This window comes from Prosopis cineraria, unplaced genomic scaffold, assembly GCF_029017545.1.
Source record: "Prosopis cineraria cultivar Desert tree isolate PC_DT_omini unplaced genomic scaffold, ASM2901754v1 PC4, whole genome shotgun sequence".
Classification (NCBI taxonomy): Eukaryota; Viridiplantae; Streptophyta; class Magnoliopsida; order Fabales; family Fabaceae; genus Prosopis; species Prosopis cineraria.
In genome coordinates this window covers 1644134-1667839 of record NW_026555335.1, presented here as the reverse complement: position 1 = coordinate 1667839, position 23706 = coordinate 1644134, and the positions used below count along the sequence as shown (strand labels likewise).

The window sequence follows — 23706 nt, the reverse complement described above, 5'->3', positions numbered from 1 at the left end:
GCCAATGCCTCGAGACTGATGCAGGGGGATTTTTCACCACATTACCCTCTTGGAATACCGAACAGCAAGTTAGATTGTTTCTCAATAGAAATTAGAATGCAGTCTTAAATTTTATGTTCACATATTTGCAACCTATTTGTAATTCCTTGTTGAATAATCTTTATTTATAAAAAATAAGAAGCTAACTAAATTATTTGTGAGCACTGAGCAGTCACCAAAAGCAAATTGGGCCGATTAAAATTCAGGCGCGAAACCATTTACACCAACTTAATGCAATGGGTCATGGGCCTATAGCACGACCTCTTGGGTCTTCAAGAGAAACGAACTTCTTTTTTCCCGTGAAACAGAAACAAAGATTTGTTTATAGGAATATATTCATTTCTTAAAATAATTTTTCATTTCAGGAAAAACAAGACCGGGACTGGAGATTCAAAATGGATAACCGTACAGTTACAAATTCGGTGGAATCGGTGAGAAGTAGGGGAGCATGCCCCGAGCACCCATTACATAGTATTAAAGAATATTCACGCGTCATTAACTCTTACAAATACTGGCTTGTCAAAAAAGAAAAGAAAAAACAGAGAGAAGGGGGGGGGGAATAAAAACTCTACCAAATTCTTTGATATTTCCGTAAATCAACTGAATTATGAGGTTTATCTTACAAACTTTGTAAATATATTCATTAATATCAATGAGTGGGTCATTTTAACTGCATTTTTTTGTGGAAAATAACACTATTTTTCAATGGCTGAATAATAAAATATACAATATTAATGATCTTATTTTGTTAAAAAAAAATGAGTTGATTAGTTAGAGGACCAATATAATAATTATATTTGATTGTTGTTGGGATTGCGAATGGGATATGCAATGCGAGCGCACGTTGAGGTGATGGAAATGATTTTATTAAAAAAAAGAAAGAAAGAAAGAAAGGGCGGAAGGAAAGCGTCAATTAGGTAGGGGGTGGGACCCGCCAACTTTTGACATTGGTCACGGCGGTGGCGGTGTCACATGCCTTTGTCCCCGGGGCCCTTCCTTTTGGCGGACTTTCGAAATTCTTTCACGCTTTTTAAATTTTTTATTTCCCTCTTAAGATATATTTCCTCCCAACATTTTGTCTTGAAGTTAGATATTTAAAAATATAAAATATTTTTAATATTTTAAAATATAATAATTATAATTTTTAAAATATTTTTAATAAATAAATTATTTTATATATATCTTATAATAAACATCTTATTAAATAAAAATAAATATAAAAAAATAATATTAATTTAAAAATAAATAATTATATTATTGGAGAATGAAATTTTATTAAAAATACTTTATATTTTTTAATAAAAAATATAAAATAGTATTTAGATTGATAAATTTATATTTAAATTTTAGATTTAAAATCTTACATTTTAAATGTCACTTTTAAAATTTATGCATTTAAAATTCTTTATTTAGATAATTTAAAAAATTTTAAATAAAGAAGAAGACATAAATTAAAATTCAAAATGAAAATAAAAAATTAAAAATAATGATTTTATTTATATTTTTTAATCAACAATAAATTTTAAAGATGCGACCGACATAGAATTATTAATCATAAAAATATGAGAAGAATAATATGTTTAAAGTGATTCTAAATATTCAAATGACCGTACAAAGAATTTAAAATTATAAATAAATTATTATTTAAAATTGATTTAAATTTGAATCAAATTTAAATTTATAAATTTTGTATATTTAAATGAATAATTTGATTCAAATTCAAATCATCGTTAGTCCAAACACGCCATAAGATATTTCTAAATTTTATTTAAACTATATTTTTCAATAAGTTAGTTGATTGTCTTTAAATTAATATTATATTTTATGTTTGCTCTTGTCTAATAGGATATCTTATTTAAAGGTAAATTCTTTGAATGGTTTATTTATTAAAATATTTTCGGGAAAAAACTCATTCACTACACATTGATAAATTTTAATGCTTTTTTTTAATACTGTCCTCAAAAAAATACCTTATACATTACTCCCCTGTCTAAAATATACTATCTCCAAGCTTATTTATAAAGCAAAATGAGAAAAAAAAATTATCTCATTTACAAATCATGCCATTAAATTTTCATTACAAACTTTTTCTTTTATCTTTCATAAATATTAAAGAAAGAAAATATATTATTAAAATACACATATTTAATAAAATAAAATTGACAACTTATTAATTTGTTAGACAAATTAATGAGATTTAAATTTTTTTAATTAAATAAAACGTCTTGTAAATAGTTATAGATGAATAAGCAATTTCTTCTAATAAACCTTTGCCCAAAATAAAAACAACTTAGTATTTGTAAAACAAAATTCAATTCCACTCCTTATATTTATTAATCTGAATTCTTATATTTGTGAATTAATGAATTTTTCATACCCATCATAAATTATAATTAAGGGTAAAAAATATTTATTTTTATGAGAATAGAATAGAGATTTTATCAATGTATGAATTTTTAATAAAAGCTACTTATATTTGAAAATTTTTTAGATGAATTAGGTGTACCGTATCATTTATGACATGTTCAATTAGAATGTTATAAATTATCTTAACAAAATATTATAGGATATTATTTTTATTAATTATATTCTTATAATAGAATACATATTTAATTTTTTATATTTTCTCTCTTTATTACTGTTAATGTTAGAATTAATTTATATTCAATTTAAATTTATTTCATTTATTAAATAGATCTTAAATAACATGACACACTTGATCTCTATGAAAATTTCTCTCACATTTTAAAATTGATGGAGTATTTTTTAAGTGAGGGAGTGTTTTTTTCCCCACTTCTTCTTCCAAATTCAATTCCAATTTTGTCAGGTGAGTGTCGTGATTTACGTTGCCAGCTCTGCTGGACTAATTTTCCCAACACGTGAGGGCCATCGAATACGTGTCTCACTTTGGTTGGATGCGCCTCAACTCAGCGCGCACCGTCGTGGCGGAATCTCTCGGGCTCTGTTTCTCATTTTGCTAAAAAATATTAAAAGGTAAAAGAAGCTCATGAAGCTCAACTGTTTAAATGTCCATAACAAAATTGGTTCTTATAACAAAATTTAAATATTTCGTTTTAAAGATCAGTTTTGTAAACTATAAATTATCTGGATAATATACAATGCTGTACTTCCTGTGGCCCTATTTATTAGGCAAGGAGAGAATAATTTTTCAATTCTATTTAGAAGTCATGTTATTAAATTTTTATCATAAATTTTTTACCTTCTATTAAATATTAGAGAGAGAAAATATGATATTAAAATATGTATATTTAATAAAAATAAAGTTAAAAATTTATTAAATTTTAAAGCAGAGTTAATAAGTTTTGAGGTTTTTCGTGATACTAGAAAAGCATGTTAGAAGTGACTTATAAATAAGATCAAAAAAATACTTTTATATGTGTAATTACAAAAAAGGACATTGATTTTATGACATGTACTTTTTATTACTCAGGTACAATATATTTAAAATGTTTAAAAAATATATGCAATTAAAATTTTAAATAGTATAAAACTTGATATGTTAAATAATGAATAATAAAAAAAATAACGCCTCTTCATTAACCTAGCTCATTATTCCCAACCTCATAAACTGCTTTCCTTTATTTGTTTGTCTGACCAGTTAAAATTTTTCTTGAGTTGTAAATTTTTATTTTAATAATGATGGTTGCTTCTTGTATGATTTGCCCAGTCTCCTTGCAATTTGTGGTTTATGAAAAATTATAAGCTTAGCAATATATGAAAAATATAATGTTTGGCAAATAATCATAAGGGTAGAATAGTAAAATAAAAAATAGTCACTCCCTCATTAATGCCCAAACCCCAACTTCAAATGCAAACATAACTGAAAGTAGTTTTGAAGAAATGGACTTTTAATGACTTCTTCATAGGACTTTGGAAACTTTTTGTGTAAACCAAACAACTTTTATTTTTAAAATTTTTTTAAAAACACTTTGTAAATGTGAAAAGCTTGTTACCCAAACACACACAAAATTTTCTATTCTTGTGCATTAATTAATTGCATATTTTCAGTTATAAAATGTGAAAGCATTTGAAGGGAGGGAATGCAACTGGATGGACATTTTAATATTATGTATGGCCTCTTCATTCTGTTTTAAATAGAATGGAATTCATCGAAATATAAAGCCTGGCACGAAATTATTCTCCCTTTCAATCCTTTGAAATTCAATCTCTTCCGGCAGGCGGCTTGAGTTTCGGACCTTTGACGCTTCTAGTAATATCTCGTCCTCTCAATTTTATTTCAGGAAAACACAATTATTGATTTTTATAATTTTTTACTGGCCGCCTATCTCTTCTTATGTGGAATATTAGTCTTTCTAATTTTAATACTTTCACAGATCATGTAAAATTATCTGACGCGTAACTAATAATATTAATAGAAAGACTAAACATGTTTAAAATAGCATATGAGTTGACAATCACTTTTACATTTGTCAATGTTGAAAAGTGATTTTTTGTAATTTAGGGTCAAGCCTTTTACTTTTATACACCAGATGACATTGTCAATTTTTTTTTTTTAACCGGGGTAAATGGTCAGAATGTTAGCATGTTATGTGCATGGGTGTTTTTGTCATTTAAGCCTCTGCCCTTCCTTTTTTTATTTGTTGATTAGATTGCCACCTTGCCCTCATTTTAACATTCAGCACAAGATTTAATATTGTTACTTCCATGTTAGATATTTAACATTGTTAGTGCCATATCATTGTTCACTTGAAATATTTAAAAGTGAACAGACTGATGCAACTGAAAAAACTAAAAGGGCTTAAAACATTAAAAAAAAAAAAAAGAATGAATGACAAGGCATAATAAAAATATAGGAACCAATAATTACATTTTTCATTTTATTTTTTTCCAGTTGATCATTAGCTTTTAAATAAAACAAGAGATATTAAGAAATCTCATGGTTATAAAAAAATCAATTTTATATTTTTAAAAATCATAAAAAAGATAAAATTGTTTTGTTTTAATTATAAGGTAGAGTCAGGAAACAGACAAGCCGAGCCTAATGGAATTATTCATTATGAGCTGAAACCCATAAGTTTAATTATCTCAAAATTAATTATTTTTTGAAGTTTGGCCTGTATTCACAGCGTTCTTGTCGAGCCCATAAGTTTTTTTTTTTTAGTTCTTAAAAATTAAAAAATTCAATTATAATATTTCATATTCTTTTCTAAAATAAAAATTATAAAGTCAAAAGTTAAAAATAAATAATAGAAACTCTAATTTTAAAGTATAAAGATATATTTTAAAATCTAAATTTAATTTAAAATTTTAAAAATATTTTACTTTTTAGGGATAAAATAAAAACATTTGCTTAAGCTCGAGCTTGTTTCTTCATGGCCTGTTAAGATGAGGCTTCAAAAGCATGGTTATCCTAAAAATGTCACTTTTTCAAACCTAACTATTAATGAAAACAAGTTTAAATGGGCGGTTTGTCAGACTTGTTCTTTATTTTCAACTCTATTACAAGTTATCAAAATGTTAAATGTCCATCTTTTCAGTCATAAGGTATTCCTTACTAAATTTGCACGTACCATTTCAGCTCATTAAAAATAATTTTGTAATTATAAGTTTTTATAAACTTTCAAAAAAAAATTATTGATAAATAGAAGGGGGAAAAATTTGTTTTAAGAGTGACTATTAACGATAATATTGAAACATCACCATCAATAAAAATTTATTTTTTAAAAAAATTTCATATTTCAGGACATCACGGGCCTAAAATAAATTTTATAAAGTGAGACCAGAGATGATAAAAAAAAATAAAAATTTGAGGGATATATATGAAAGAAAAAAGGCACACTGTTGGTTTATTGCTTTCCTCCCAAATGATTAACTACTCCATTATATTTACTACTGGTGCTTCTATTTTTTTTGATAGGGCTGTTTACGATCCTTCATATCTTTATTATTAAGCATCTCCTCTAAGGATTTATTCATAATTAATGCAAAATATTTAATAAGATATTAATTATATTTTTTTAATATTATTTCTACTTAAGGTCGTTGATTATGAGAGATGATATATGTAAATTTAAAATTTCTATTTAAACGTGAATAAAATTAAAAAATTTATTATATGTTTAAATAAAATAAAAAAACTTAATCAGTTACAATAAAAACTAGAGAAAAGTACGTGGAAAGAATACTGAGAGTTGTGGGAACCGGGAAGGCTATCATTGGGCATGAAATAGGCTAGAGAATTGTTAGGACTGTGTAAAATTTTATAGTCTTGTTTGATTTAGTCCAGCTTTAAATAGTCTCAATTTTGTTCGGTTCGTAGAACACTGGTCCTTCAGGTTCAAAAAAATTGAAAAGACCAAATTATGTTCGGTTGGATTAAACAAGAGACTAGGCATCCGGATCACTTGGTCCAGTCTAGTCCTATAATTTTTTATAATTATAATTAATTTTTTTGACAAATGTTTTGAAGTATAATTGATGCTAAGGATATAATTGTATGAAGATTTGTGAATTTCTCTCTAAATTGTTATTGTAATGTAGTGTTGTTGAATTTATGAGTGCTGTTTTTATTAAAATTATAAATTTAAATTATTTGGACTATAACATAAATATTTTTTTCTTATTGTTAGAAATTATTATGAATTTATTATTATTATTATAAGTGTCTTTATTATCTTAGTTGAGTTTATTATATTGAAATGAATTATTGCTTCTCATAAAATAAAAAGAAAAAAAATCTAAGTGAGTACTGGATTGACAGGACTAGTCTCCCAGTCCTATGGACCAAGGTTGATATTGTTAATCATTGAATTATCACTGAATAAGATTGAATTACGGGTTGCTTAATTTAATCTTTTCATAAAAAAATCAATTTTAAATTACAGTAAATCCAGTGTCGTTCTATCTTTTGTGTAGCCCTATAAAAGTTGCAACTTGCAAGCTTAAACCCTAGAATGCTTAATATTGACTTCTCACGGTGGGCAGAAATAACAAATGAATCAACAATATTTGTTATTTTCTATCGTAATTATAAAGTAAAATTATAAATTTCACAATTTTTATGACAATGTACGTTAATAGGGATAATATTAAAAAAGTTAAAAATTATGTTTTATATATTTAAATGGCAGGAAAAAAAGGAGGACGGCGGTCAAGGAGCGAAAAGACAGTACGGCAATTATGGTGAGTGTTGCAGTTCACTGACCAGACATTCCCACCCAATTCTGACCATTCCAACTTCCCAACATGCTTGTCTACTGCCACACTTGACTGGCAAGATGCCATACATTTAGGCTTGGTTTCATATTAACACAAAAATAGAAAAAAATTATCGAGGTAAATGAGCCAATTATTGTATAAATTTTAGGTTTAGTATGGATCACAAATTTATTTATTGAACTTTCAAATTTTTAAAAAAGTACAATATAATTTTTATTATTATTATTAGTTAATTAAAAAAAAATATTAAAAATTATAAAAAATAGCCAAATTCTTTTGCTTTTTGCATGTAATTTTTGGATTTATCATTGTAATTTTTGTCCTTTTTTAGTCATTTTTTATTATTTTTAGTTAATTGTTAAAGTTAATTTTTATTAATGATAGAAGTCAGATTGCATCATTTTTAAAAGTTAAAAAAATAATTTATATAATAAATAGGTTCAAAATTTTTGATGCTACTGGACTTAGAGTTTAGGAATAATTTGTTCATTTACTTTTATTATTATTATGCTATACTATTATAAATATAAATTATCCAGAAAAATATAAAATTACAATTTCAAAATTTTTTGAGTGTGTAGTTATGTAAAAATAAAGATGGGCTTAGTTTTTAATGTAAATTGAATGAATTTTTTTAGTTTTGCGCGCGCTTGCTTTGAGCGAGCTTGATAAAAAATAACGTTATCCGTACTTTTTTTTTTGGGAAACAAATAACGTGATACGTATTTTGTTATTACTTTTGCAATCTATATCCGTCTTAAGTGCAAAAAATGTGACTCAAAGACCAAGATGACTAGATAATTTTAAATTGGTCTGGATTATATTCTATGCTTTAACATCTACTCATTCAGTTTTAAAATATAAAATATTTTTAATTAAATTTTATCCATCAATAAAATGATTATTTACATAATTACTCCTATATAATAAAGTATTTCTCTCTAAGATAAATATAAGGTGATTATTTAATAGGGGTACCTTTTAAAAAATCAATAATTTTACTTTGAAATATTAAAAATGTAAGGTCGTTCTTACTAATTTATAATTAACAAAAATAAAGATAATCACAGGACTAACCTAAATAAATTATCAAATTTGTAAAATTTATATAAATCAAATTTTAAATTTTCAAAACTTAAAATGCTATAGAATCATTTTATAAATTGAAATCAGAGCAAAACTTATATATGAAAGCATAGACATCATATCAGGTAAGAAAACATCAACTTTGGAGTCAAAATAGCCAAAACAAATACTCTAGCAAATACATTGTAGCAGTGTAAAATTTTATGATGTGATATAAACTGCAGTACCCATGACAACAACAAGTTGTCGTGATAGATTTTATGGTTGACTTTTCGATGCTCTCCAATTTTCTATTCAATATCCGATTGAGATGATTTAAGTGTTCATAAAAAGCTCTTTCAAAATTCTAATTAATGGTACTGATTTCAGTTTCAAACTCTAACCCAAGCATAAATTGGATACTTAAATACAAACTGGCATATTTTTATCATTAAACTACAACCTGAGTGTTCAAAATTTATAGCAAGTGCTAAAAGCTCAACCTGAGAACTAGACTACACTCAATAACTTAGGATAACCTATTTAACACACCACAACAACTATATATTATACATTTCACATACTCAACCCCCAACCCTTTAATTTCAGAAATAGCGAGGGAAAGCGTTTTGATTTTAAAACTCAATATAATCCAGTACAAACATGCATATAGTTAAATGTATGCTTGCATTAGTATTTTGACATTGTTGAAATATTTCAATTAAAAAGAAATCATATACACTAGGGTCCAAAATACACATTTCAATACTTAATATTCAATGGTGCAATTATAATAAAATATAAACACTCTAGTTAGCAATATCAATTAATTATACATTTGCATCTAAATTACAAGAGGCTTAAAGTAGAAAACTGAGTTCCTGAGCCTCTAGTGCTTTCCTTTTGTCTTGCTTGAAACTAGTGCTTGTAAAATATTAAATACAAGGGTGAGTACAATCATTTAGCAACTAAGATTAATCTAACCTATACAAATTCATGTTAATTAATCACAGTAATGGCATAATTAAATAAAGTGCGTTCACACGTTAAACACATAATTCATTCAGTCACAAAAGAAAACTAGCAACCGTGTGATATCAAAATATTTAACATGCAAGGGCCACAATATAACAACTATGTACCATTCTTAAGATGTACAAGACCATAAAAATAATAACCACATGGTCATATAATAATATTTATCAACACATATGGGAACACAATACTAATAACCGTGTGCCCTTGTCAAATTAAGCAAAACTACAATAATAACAACCATGTGGTCATATAATAATATGTATTAAAACACATATGGGTCACAATACTATCAGCCATGCGCTCCTATCAAATTAAGTCAGACCACAATAATAATAACCATGTGGTTAGGATATGATATGCATGATCAATACCAACTTTATACCCTCCTGATAACTTTAATATGAAATCGGTGGCTATTTAGTAGGTTATGTCTATGAACTCAGACTTTTCAAGCCTTTCACTCAAGAGGAGCTGCCCTGACCAAGGATACTACACTCACTTGTGCAACACAATTTTTCTGAAATACTAATAACAATAGGGTGTTGTAACCTTAAGCTAGCCTCCTCATGAACCGATAGAATACTAGTTATATTTGAGTCTCTCAAAGAATTAGTAGGATAGTCATTCAACAACAATAGGATAATGGTTACCTCCCAATTCCAATAGTTAGCAATTGAGCTGACTTCCAATTTCAATGGTAAGCCGTCAATACCATAAGAATTTACTACATATACTTTTTTTCTTATGGGTAAACTTCTACCTCATATGATCATGCCGTGCACAACTATACAGCACATAGCATGCATATTCTTGTTCGTCAATAGCATACAAATCATTAACATCATTTTCATCATAACATGCTCAATTTTTTTTCCAATACAATCACATTCACTATCTCAGTTCATAATTTTCATCTCATCATACTTACTCAACAACTTAATATATATACACATTAACATATCACTTTCATCAATTTAGTTGCATTTACACATATCACACAAACTTGTCACTTTGCCATCATTTATATCAAAACTTAGTTTTGCAAATATTACATGTTTATCAATCAAATATTTTCAAAAATAATTAATTAAATACATAAATGCACAAACTAAATTTTTCTTGTTACCTCAAATCTCTGAGAGGTTAAAAGTTATCTCTCAATCACAACATGCTTTTTGAGCTAAAATCAAGCTTATAGGTGTTTCATGAGGTTAGTCTACAATTAACATCAACACCCATGACTAATAATAATTAAAATCACCACTTTCAATGTATAATTTCATACTTCAATAATTAAATTTGTCAACTACAAGATAAATCTTACATCCAATAGTTCGTTAACTTCAATTAACTTTATTTAGCTCTCAATAAGTTAAACAATTAATAATATATCATTCAACACTCAAAATCATTATAAATGTTGCAAATTAACCACTCTTAACTATCAAATTTCAATACTTTAATCACCCAAAACTTTCAATTATTGAGTTTAATCATCACACTAAGTTTATTAACTCTCATTAGTTTCAACTAACTTTATTAAACCCATTTACCACTAATAGTGGCTTCCAACAGGTCCGGCTTTTATTACTAACAGCACTTAAATGTACAAATTCGTCTACAATTGAAAGCCTACTCTTATAGATGCATAAAATCAGTATATCCAAGCTTAGATAGCTCAAAAAACTCTTATCAATCCCATTTAGATCAATGAATTTGGACCCATAGTTCTAAGTCCAAAAATCCTCATCTTCCAATATCAAATTTTACTTTCAAAATGTGTAAAGAGAATAAGAGATAAGAAAGACATACCTAAGTGAAATTAAGCTCCAATAACCTCTAAAATGTTTAAAAGTTGATGCCTTAGTGGAGTTTCTCTGTCTCTCCCCTATATTTTTGGGGTTTCTTTGCATTTTGAATAGTTTTTACATTTTAAGAAAAAAACTAGTTCTGAAAATTATGCTAAAACGTAAATTTTTATCTGCAGCATAATACACAGTAGATCAAAATTCAATTTCTCTTTACAATTTGAGTTCGGATGACCAAATTCACTTTTCCAATTCAAAGGCTAAAGCCAAACTCAATAGCCATATTTAACTATCATCAAATTCATTAATATTTAAATTTATATATTTACCCTTCATTGGCTTAATTAATTAAGGGAATGATTTTTAGGATGTTACAAAAAATACTTTATATTTTTAAACAACTAACTCCTAAAAAAATAAATTATATCTTTGAGTGGAGGGAGTAATTTGTTATCATATTGTCATATCATATTCCCTTTGGTAGTAATATAAGGTAATTTTGAGATTTTTTTCTTTTTTATATAAAATAAAGATAAATTATTATTTTTTAAAATTAATTATTATTTATTTATTTTAATTTGAATTCATAACCAATAATTTATTATAATTATTAATTATAAATTTACTGCTTAATCATTTATTATAGTTTGAATTCATAGACAATAATTTATTGTGATTATTAACTATAAAAGGGTAAAATTGAAATGTGGCATTTCTTTATAATTTTAAATATATAATTATCATCATTATATAAATAAAAGTAGGGTTAAAGGCTATGAGAGAATGCCACGTATTCATTTATAAGTTTGCTTGTAATTTGTATTTTGAGATGTCTTTCCTTTGATTCTATACTTTGGAGTTAAGTTTGAGAATAGGTTTAAGATTATTTATTATTTTTTAATATATATATATTATTTAGGTTTGGAATTAGGTACAGGATAAATTATTAATTTTTAAATGTATATAAAAATTATTTTTTTACTTATTTAAAATTCAAATCTAATCATATTTGAATTCAAATTAATATATATTTAAATTTTTCATCCACTATAAAGATATGCAAAAATTTAAATTCTAGATTCATATGATTGAACGTATACACACATCTAAATATCCCGGAAATTTTTGAACTAAGGTTCTTTTTATATATACATAGTAAAGAATTCTCATTATTTTTAAAATTTCAACCTATTTAAAAGATGTTTCAAAATTAAGCTTAATAAATGGATTGGTTAGAAAAAATAGATTTGATATTTAAAAAGGACTATTATTTTTTATATTTATTTAAATTCCAAAATTATATAGTTAATTATGCAAAGTTTACAGTTTATATATCCATCATATTATAAATTCAAATAAGAAGTTATTGATCTATCCGTGCGATGTTCGAAAATTTTGATCATATTATAAAGTAATATATCTATATATTCCAAATTCAAAACGATATTTAGTTAAGGGAAAAATAGATGTTTTTAAATATAAAATAATATATATGTAAAATAAATGAGTGATTGCTGGTGGTATATATTTTATTTTCCTTTAACTATATTTATCTATTCAAAATTCAAGTCAAATCATATGAAGAGGAGTAATCAAATTATTTTCCATGTTCATACAATAATAAAATTATATTTTTTAAATATTTTGACAGGTCCAATTTGAAAAATAAAATTATAATATATATAGACACACACGTATAGAGTAAATAAGAGGTTACTTATATATTATATTATATTATATTTGAAATTCAAAATAATATTTTTTATATTAAAATTATAAATTGATTACTCAATTTTGAATTTCAATTTCAATTTATATATATGTATATATATTAATGATCCTCCTTGCTTCAATTGTTATTGATCCCCTTGATTAATCAATCATTTTGTTTGGATTTTAATGATCCCATTGATTGAAATTTTAAAATTTAAAATTTCCTCCAACATCAGCTTAGGTATTAATTATAAATAGAATGGATCAGATATATATTCATTCATCAATTTTGGTTTTGGTTCTTATATTTCATCCATTTTTAGACTATTATATATTTAGATGTCTCATCATTCTTTTTTATCTCATAAATTTCTATTAAATTTTTTTAATATTAATAATCAAATCAGTAAAAATTACTCCAATAAATTTTAAATTGAGATAAATATGAATAAAAATAGCTTTAATAAATTTTTTAAACTCATTGTGATTTATGAATAATATAGATAATAATATAGATATTAATTAGAGATGTAATATCAACTTGATAACTCAGCAGGTCCAATAGAAAATCGGTTGGGGTACACATTGAGCTGAGCTCAACTTGGTCCTACTCAACCAGAGATATATTCATATATTATTTTATATTTTTATTTATATTAATTTATTTTATAATATTTTTTTCTTTATGGATTATGCCTAATATAAATTACTTTGTTGTTATCATAAAAAATATTTAAAAATCAATACATTATTTGAATTCAAAATGCTAATTTGTTTTCTAACATAACATATAATTGTTGAGCTTTTATAATTTTGAAAATATTATTTTTCAAGAGAATATAGTTTTAGATGGAGATAATTTAGTGAATAAAATTTATTTCATATTTTTTCCAAAAATGACCAAATCTTAATTTAATATCGGATTAGCCCGGTCCCAATCTTGGTGCATAAAGATTGAACATTGCATTTGATAGCTAGCTGGATAAGTGGGCAACATATATATACATATATTTTTAGGAAAATGACAAATAAATATGTTCAAAATAGGTAAATAAAAAAAACAGTACCATGAAATGAGGTAATTACATTTTTAACCCTCTACAAAATAATAAAAAAGTTTTTTTTAATAAATAAAAAGTTTAGGTGAGTTATTTCTCGAGAGCTTATCATGGCTAGGGCATGCTTTCAAACTTAAAGAACACTTGTAGATGTACTCATAGATTATCTACCAATAAGGCCCTCACATCGACAACAGGGTTTTATCCTTCAACCTTATGAGTTATTTATAGTCCAAATCTTACTAACTGGACCTTTATTAGTATAGAAATCATGGTTGTTAAATATAAACTAAAGTTATTAAGAATGAAGATGAAGTTGTTAATACAATAATAACATAGTTGTCATTGCATGACTATAATGAAATTATGACCAACTATGTTGTTAATACTTAAACTAAAGTTGTTATCATAGGATAAGGCTCTAATAGCATAAAAGTTTTATTTTAAAGCTTTTGATAAATGTTTAAAGGATATTCTAAAGTTAAAAGCTATTGTATTTGGTAGAGACTTCAACCAAACATTTTCTATTATTCAAGTAGGTTGAGAGAAGAAATTGTTTTTATCATCATTAAATCTTCATGCATCTGAGATAATGGTCAATGTTTTACGGTAACAAGAAATATAAGTCTTCTAGCAACAAATACTAGAGCATCTATTAGTATTCTTAAGATTTTACTAACTAGATTATCTCAATTGAAGATAGGACTACTGTTGGAGTTAGTGAAAAATTTGTAAATATTAGGATCCCAACTGGTTTGTTATTGGATGGTTCAGAAAAACTAATAAAATCTATTGTTGATTTGACTTTCTTGCATTTCCTTACTAGTATTTATAATTCTTCATGCTTTAAATATATGGCTATATTAACTCTTACATTGGCTATGTTTGAAAAAAAAAATACATATTGTTGCTACTCCCTGAAGAGGGAGTTATATACTTGAGCTTTAATAGTGCTGTAAAAGACGATAGGCATATGAATTCACTTGATGACCTTCACTCTACAGATTTTCTAAATTCAATTATAATATCAAGCTTCTTAAATTATAAAATAAGGCTTAAAGTGGGGTGCCTCAATTATTTTTAATGTGAAACATTAATAAGTTTATGAGATTATGTAATGCACAAGTCTAATAGTTACATGAACTGGAAAACATGTTATTAAGGCCCAAGAAATGTCTAGATCAACTGCAAGGACGAACATATATGTATATATATATATCGTGTATTAATATACATCTATTTAATTCCAAGCTGCTATTTACCATACGAAAGAGACCATTTTCCATTATGTTGGTTTCTATAATGACCATTTATAAGAGCCAGGGCCAAAGCTTGTGCCATGAAGGTTTGTACTTACCTTGTCATATTTTCACCCATAACCAATTTTGCGTTATTGTTTTTTGTGTCTGAAGTAGGAAAGGTTTAAAAATATTGATTTTTGATGAGGATGGTCACTTCATGTTTGTAACTTCTAATGTTGCTTATAGAGAAGTATTTGATAATTTGATTTAATTAATTATAATTTTTGTCAATTTGCTTCCCACCGTATCCATTTACATCATGTACATTTAGTTTTTACCAATATTAAATATTATAATTACATAGCCCCACAGTGTATGAGATGATATGGAGAATATGTGTATTATAGGTTATTCTTTTGAGAAAATTGTCCAGTAAAATTGAATTTATTTATAAAAATTGTAATATAAGATCTGTGCATTGCACGAGTAATTTACTAGTTTCTTAATAAAAGAGAAGTTGATTAAGTTTACCTTGTATTGAAGATAAAAAGGAGTCTTTGCCCAAAAAAGAAATAGACGAAATTAATAATTGAAGATATAAAATATAAATAAGGAAAAATTAATCTTTTAATCCTTCAACTTTTAACTCACTTGTAACTTAGTCCCTCAATTATGACTCGCTGCGGCTCAGTCCCTCAACTATAACTCACTGCGATTCAGTCTCTCAACTTTTGATTCACCTATAATTCGGTCCTTATTTTTTAATCTTTTTTAAAAATTTCTTATCAAATAAGAGGGATAAAAAATGCTCATATATTATTCTAAAATATTTTCTTTTTGCTCGTTGATGTGAGATATAAGCTAACGTGAAAAAAAATTAATAAAAGTTTAGGAACTAATTTATAAATGATTCAAAAATTAAGGGATTGAGTCATAGGCAAGTCATAGTCAATAGACTGAGTCACAGTGAATCATATTTGAGAAATTGAGTTATAAGTGAATTAAAAGTTGGAGGACTAAAAGATTAATTTTTTCTATAAATAATTATATATGTGTGTGTAATTGAAAACAAATATAACTAAAATTTGATACATACTTTTTTAATATGACTGTCCATCTGGCAATGTATTATAATATTTGAGTATTGTCATATCTGTTTATCTCAAATTTATTTTTTGAATTCACGTGGATTCGAATTTAAAATTTTACGTTTAGGTGAACATTATTTAATTTTTACCAACCTAATTGTTAAAATTTTATAATTATACACAATTAATTCTTATAATCTTACTTTTCTTTAGAACTATAAAAACTAATTGCATATATTTATGAGATTTTGGGGATAAAAACTAATAAATACTTCCTCTAGTCTCAATTTATAAATTATTTTATTAAATTTTTGACACAATTTTTTTATACTCCACTAAATATTTGAGAAAAAAATATGTTATATATTTAATAGGAACAAATTTAAAAATTTATTAAAATATATTAGAAATGTCTTATAAATTATATTATAAAGTACTTCATCTCTTCTAACTTATAAGACTTTTTAAATAAAATATTATATATCAATAACTCTTCTTAAATATACTTAATAACTTTATCTTTAAAAAAAATATAAACTTTTAAAAATACTTATCATTTAGTATGTTGAAAAGAAAATGAATGAAAATTAATTATAGAAAGAAAAAGAATAATATTAAAATTAATATATTTAATGAAATTTTAATTATTTAAAGTTTTTTAATTTTAAAATAAATTTTTTTAAAAAAATATTTTATAATTCAGGAATATCAAAAACCAAATTGGTTAATGGACATATTTTAAATATTAAAAATATGATTACACCTTAATCAATCAAAATTTTTTGGCCAAATTTCCGTTGAAGACAATGCCTAATTGGGCGCAATTAAGGACAGCGTCGACATGTGGCACCGTAACAGACGGTTAGGGTTCACATTCACGAGAGACTGTGTTTTGTCTGCTTGTGAAGCTTTTTTCAGAGGGATCATTGCTGACTGGCGACTGGCAACATTCTTCCCTTCCCTCTTCTGTTCCGTGTTCCGTGTGTTAGAGAGAGAGAGAGAGAGAGAGAGAGAGAGAGAGAGAGCAGAAACTAATGGTGAACCTCATGGAATGGCAGAAGCAACAGCAGCCGACTGCAAATGCCAACAACGGAAACGGAGGAATGATGTACGTCAAGGTGATGACCGATGACCAATTGGAAACTCTCAGGCAGCAAATCGCCGTCTATACCTCCATTTGTGAGCAGCTCGTTGAGATGCACAAGACTCTCACTGCTCAACAGGATCTTGCAGGTCTTCTCCGTTTTCTTGTTCCTCTTTCAGCTTTTCTCAAAGAATTGTTGTTGGTTGTGCTTCTGATCATTGTGTGTGTGTCTCTCTCTCTTCATTTGTGCAAAATTACTTTTGGATTTCTTGATGCTTTCCTCCATTGTGATCTGTATATTGGTTAATTTGGAAATTATCTGAGGTAAAATTCATTAGATTATTCCTCTGCTAAAGTTCGAGCAGCCAACTCTTGGAAAGACTAATAATTGGTTTTTAAGTACTTCATGAGAATTCTTTAAAAAATTGTGGGATGAATCGCTTTGGTTCCATCAAACATAGACTTCTGAAAACTGTTTACCTCTCTGTCTGATCCTCCGCCTTAGTACTCTGTTCCATGCATCTTTTAGAAGTCCTGCTCTCAAACTCAATTGCTTCTATCTCCGTAGTTTGTTCTAATTATATTAGCAATACTCTCTTGTCCTTGTTTGCTGTTACCCTTAAGACTCAATGATAAGATTTTTGGGTGTTTGAGTGCTCAATTCAGTTTCTTTGTATTACTAGTGGCAGAGAAATGCATGGATCACGTTGAAATAATTATTTAATTACCATATTCAGGTAGGAACTACTAGTCTGGTATACCGCATCTATGACAACAAAATCAATGCCCAAGGGCTTTTGTGCTGTGATTTTCTCTTTCGCTTTTGGATATGAAAATGGCTTTAAATTGTGCAATAATGTTTCCGCTAGTTTACTATTTATTGATAAAATGTAGCCAGTGCTTTATATTAAGTCTGATATAGGCTGTATTGTTTATATAAATGTTGGGGCTTCAAGTTTTATATCATATATAAATAAATAGATATATATACTAAGCAAACTTTTGAAAGGCAATCTATACTTTCTTCATTCAAATGCAACCCTGACGATGCATAAAACTTCAGTTGCTAGTCTAGAATAAAGGTTAAAGTGCATTTTTATCCCTAAACTATTTTGTGAAGAGCATTCAATGTCTTAAACTATTTGTCATAGCTATTTCGCTTTTAAAATAATTAAAACATAGCATATTTACTCCTAATGTTAAATACCCAACGTTGACTTTAAAAATGTTGACCGAGACTTAAATTTGATCGAGAATGTCACTTGACATGCCAAGTGGAGTCAATTAAAGCACATTTTTACAACGTTTTAATTATTTTGGAGGTAAAATTGTTGCGACGCAAATAGTTTAGGACATTAGATACTTTTTGGAGAATAATTCAAAATAAAAATGCACCTTAATTTAGATTTACTTGGAATGACAGATGGCATTTTCAGTCAAACTTAAATCTCAATCAACATTTTTAATGATTAACATTGGATTATTTAATGTTAGGGGTAAATATGTCACATTTTAATTACTTTAGAGGCGAAATTGTTATGACAATATTTTAGCACACTTCAAAAGTAAAAATGCATCTTAGCTTTGGAATAAACATGTGAGAACTAGCCACCATTTTCAGATCAGCTGCTGCCCGTGCATATAGTTTATTAAGAGTTAAGGCCCAGCATTCTCTAATTATCTGAATAAGAATATCTTGGTTTTCGGTATCAGGAGTTAGGCTGGGAAATATATACTGTGACCCGTTGATGACTTCTGCTGGACACAAAATAACTTCCAGACAGAGGTGGACTCCAACGCCTGTGCAGCTTCAAATTCTTGAGCGTATATTTGATCAGGGGAATGGAACTCCAAGCAAGCAAAAAATCAAAGAGATAACTGCTGAACTGAGCCAGCATGGCCAGATTTCTGAAACAAATGTCTATAATTGGTTCCAGAATAGGCGTGCCCGGTCAAAAAGAAAGCAGCAAAATGTGGCACCTAATAACACTGAATCTGAAGTAGAGACTGAAGCTGAATCTTCCAAAGATAAGAAAACAAAACCCGAGGAGTTTCAGTCTCAGCTTAGTGCATCAACCAGGGCTGAAGATTTGTGCTTCCAGAATCATGAAGTGTGTTCCGACTTGCACTATTTGAATCCAGAGTCCTGTAAACCAGAATCCATGTTCCCATCAGATGGCAGTCTGAAAAATACAAGAAGTTTCGGCCAAATGTCTGTTTTTGATGGAATGCTGTCAAACTCGAGTAAGTAATCAATATAATTTGTGGTGAACCAAGTAATATAGTTGTAACACATTGAATCGATTAAGTGAAAATTCATCAGAAAAATATTGGTTAACTGAGTAATGTAGTTGCATAAATTTCCTTTTTTATGGTGCTGCTTTCATAAATTTTTTGACAAATAAGCATTTCCTGATTTTTATTTTTAATTCCAACTTTTACAGATTAATTTTACCTTTTGAATGGAATTATTAATGACGAGTCTTTGAACGACATGTTCCATCCTCATGAATCTTTGATTGCAATATGCACGGATCACAGTCTAGCAATGGGAGGTTTAAATAATTTTTTTAATGGCATTATTTGGCTCGTTCCATAAAAGTCATTCTACTAGCACATTTGGAAGTATCCTCACTTGTCATTGCCAAGGGAACAGATTATTTACCCACTGATTTGGGGCTTTGGGCCCTTTAATAATTGAAGTTACCCTATCCTTACCCTATAGATCAAGAAGTTATTATACTTTCTCAGATGATCCTTCTCCTCTCTTCCCTCTCTTTCTACACACACATATAAATTTACTATCCTGGAATTGACGATCAAGACTGCTATTACAACCCAAATCTATTTTGCAGGGGATGTCTATATCGCTGGAAAAATGCAAGTGCCAGGAAGCTACAATTTATACCAGCAAGCTGGAGACTACAACATGACGGGCTGACGCGCTCTGTAAATTCTGACATCGATTACTTGAAGCTGTAAAGAATCCAGAGTGGGGTTTTGGGCCTGTCTTGGAGTGGAACGACAATTCGTCCTATGAAAATCTGGAAACTTAGAAACCTTGATTTAGATTTCTTGTATAATAGAAGTGTTTAAACTTTAACTGGAGAATGGCATATAGGTTTGACATCATATTGTGAAGTTTGTTTTTTCGTTACGTACTGAATACTGAAATACTGCGGTATCATTTGCACTTGGAATGGTCTTTTGGGTATTTTGCTGAAAGAGATGCTTTGGAATGATAGTACTTTGATCTTGTCAGCTTGCTGTCATCCTTTTTATGCCTTCGTTTGCACTTTTCAAAACTAAGCTGTATATTTTTCCCCTTCTAAACAATTAAGCTGCAGGGTTTTTTGGGCCCAGCGCATGCATTTTTTCCCCCCTAGCACAACGATAAAATATTTGATTTTGAACAACCAAATATTAGTAACACTGGATGTTCGTTCAAGCGATATACCGCAGATAAAATCATTGTTCATTTGTCTATTTTTTTTTGCGTCATAATGTTAGATGTTACTTTTCAGATCTTATTTACAAGGACTAAGGCATACATTTATTTTTTTTGACTTTACACAACGTTTTCCATTAATTCTTTAATTTTAATACTGTTAGTTTTATCAAAATAAATTTTTATATTGAACTTTTAAATATTAACAACGTATTTTCAAATAATGAGATATTAAATTTAATTTTTTAAAAATAATAATAATTGATATAAAAAATAATCATTAAAAACTAATGATATTAGGGTTAAAGAATTAAAAAAATACTTTATAAAATTAAAAAAATTAAATTGAAACTTTATATAAAGTTAAAGAATTAAAAACGTATTTTAGCATATTTATAAGTTATTTTTAATATGTTTTATCAGAATTAAGAAAAATCTTAAAATTTATTAATTATGTCTAGCAATTTAATAATTTCTCAACTTTACCTTATTAAATATGCATATTTTAACTATATGTTTTCTTTCTACAATATTTAATGAAGGGAAAATGGAAAAACTTATGATACAAATTTAACAAACTGACTTATAAATAAAACACAATTTCATTTAGCTAGCCAAACTTGACAGATTAAATTATTATCAAGAAACCCAAACCGGACTGATTGATGAACCAGAATCCAGCGCCTAATCCATAAAATAAAAAAGAAAAACGTTGAACCGGACCAAACAAAAAGCAATTTCAACCCAATAAACCGGCCAAAAACCAGATCAAAACTGGACGGGTCAGAAAAATATTAAAAAAATAACAAAAAAAGTGCAAAAATAAAACTAACTATTAACTAAAAAATTTAAAAACTTTTATGAAGTGTCACCCATATGAATTTCTAAACATCCTATCCATAATGCTAGAGTGGAAAATAAGGATTAAGTCTGAAGGCTTTATTTAAATAAGAGTTTAAATTATAAAAATTAATTTTTTTTAAAGTAACAGAGTTTGAATGCTTGACCCTGATAAACCCTGTGAAAAAAAATTTAAACTCGGGTGACCCTTCAAGCTCTGATAAGCTGGGTTATCTCATATTTATATTTTTATATATATACACTACATATATATATTTGACTAATAATGACACAATGTAGTTAATATTTATTGTAGGTAATGAAGAAGAAGTTGAAGAGATAATTGACATTAAATTTTTACCTCTATCTTCAACAAGTGGACTTACATATGAGGGATTTGATATTCTATTTTTAAATGATGATGAAGAAGATTTATATTTACATTAATGAAAATTTTAATCTTTATTTTAAATTTTAAAATTTAAATCTCTATCAAATTTTATGTGAGGTTCTAATTTATTTTATATTAAATTTTAAATATTATGTTTAAATTAAAATATTAATTTTTTTTAAAATGAGGGCTTAAGGGTCCAATCCTAAATCTTATAAATAAAGGTCAAGTTTTAAAATTAAATTAAATTTTAGATAATCATACTTTAAAGTTTGAGCATTTAACGGCCGAACCTGCCTCGATTTTCACATTTAACAAGCACCTCTTCCTCCCGCAATGTGGGGCTAAGTATTGCCATTGAAAAACATATATAGTCCCAACCTACATGTCCGTTTGACTGTTTCTTTTTCTTTTCTTAAAATTTCTCCTGTTCTATTTTTATGTGAGTTCCTTATGAACATCTCTTTTATCTTTGTTATTCCGGCTATTTGTTTATATTTTTTTCGTATGATATCAGTTTAATTTATTTATAACGTGTGAGTTCCCTAAACAAATAAGCATGTACCTCTTTCATCTCTTTTTAAATAGATTCTTTCAACTCATTTCTTTACATGTGAATATCTTTTTCATCTATATCCAACCAATACTCATTTCCATATCTTTTCAAACAAATTTAGTTTTTATCTCCTTTAAAAAATATTTTAAACCATCTCCAAAATATTAACAATGATTTTGAAACTCTAAAAAAATATAAGAGAATTAATTTTAATTTCTTTATAATATTTAAATATATTAATTTAATTATAACTAATTTAACCTTGATATAATCATTAAACTGTGAATCAGTGTTTTAAACAGTTCAATTCAATGATGATCCAGTTCTAATGATAATAATTGTAAGACGGCAACCAATGTTACACCAGGTTTGAATCTGTTAGGAATAATGTTTCCTTTCTAGCCTTTTACTGTGCCTGCCCGGGCTGCCAAGTGACAGAGAACCACGTGTGCCTGAGTTCAATGAAAAAAGGTTCGAGTCCAATTAATTAACATCCATACACCTGCATGTGATAGAAAAGCTTGCACAGCCATCATCTTTAAATGATAGAATCCTTTGCTCCTTTCCTTTTTCTTTTAGGCTAACTCAATAGTCCTGACGCTAGAAGTAAGAAAATGAAAGATACAAAGTATTTTAACATCAATCCAGTGCCTAGTATTTGTTTATCCATGTTTCGTAGTTGCTTATCCTCATTCACAATATTGCCAACATTTTAATGAAAAATTAAAATTTTGGAAAACAAAAAACGCAAGTTTTAAGTACTATTTGAAATTATTTTTACCTTATTTTAAAAATTGATATTTTGTAAAATATATTCTAAAAATAAAAAAATAATAAAAATAAATATTTTTTTTCATCCTCTTGTTCTCTAAAACAATAATATTAAAACATTTAAAAATTGTTTTCATAATAATATTTTATTTTTTATTTTTTAAAACATTTTTTATAAATACGTTGTCAAAATTTTTTTTATTCTTTTATTTTGAAAAATAAAAAACTATTTTAAAACAGGTTGCCAAATAAACTCTTAAGTTCTACTTTTGTGAAAAACATTTCAAATGGAAGCATTTGATCTTCAAATACTTGCTCATCTCAAATTTGGAAAATACTTGAAAAATGGCCATAATTAACAAAACC

General features: G+C 27.1%; 1 protein-coding gene across 1 annotated transcript; it reads left to right on the top strand.

The window, feature by feature from the left end:
• Positions 1-17184: 17184 nt before the first annotated feature.
• LOC129307855 (WUSCHEL-related homeobox 8-like) lies at positions 17185-20595 on the top strand. The gene is made up of 3 exons (XM_054948783.1): positions 17185-17483; positions 19048-19578; positions 20190-20595. The coding sequence occupies exons 1-3, from the start codon at positions 17285-17287 to the stop codon at positions 20273-20275; spliced, it is 816 nt and encodes a 271-aa protein (XP_054804758.1). The 5' UTR covers positions 17185-17284; the 3' UTR covers positions 20276-20595.
• The last annotated feature ends 3111 nt before the right edge of the window (positions 20596-23706 follow it).

What these genes read in the sequence shown, in the direction of transcription:
- LOC129307855 (XM_054948783.1), top strand. Translation starts at nt 17,285, where the DNA reads ATGGTGAACCTCATGGAATGGCAGAAGCAACAGCAGCCGACTGCAAAT. An exon ending in TGCTCAACAGGATCTTGCAG is followed by an intron (nt 17,484 to 19,047) that starts GTCTTCTCCGTT and finishes TTTCGGTATCAG; the next exon opens with GAGTTAGGCTGGGAAATATA. An exon ending in TGGAATGCTGTCAAACTCGA is followed by an intron (nt 19,579 to 20,189) that starts GTAAGTAATCAA and finishes TCTATTTTGCAG; the next exon opens with GGGATGTCTATATCGCTGGA.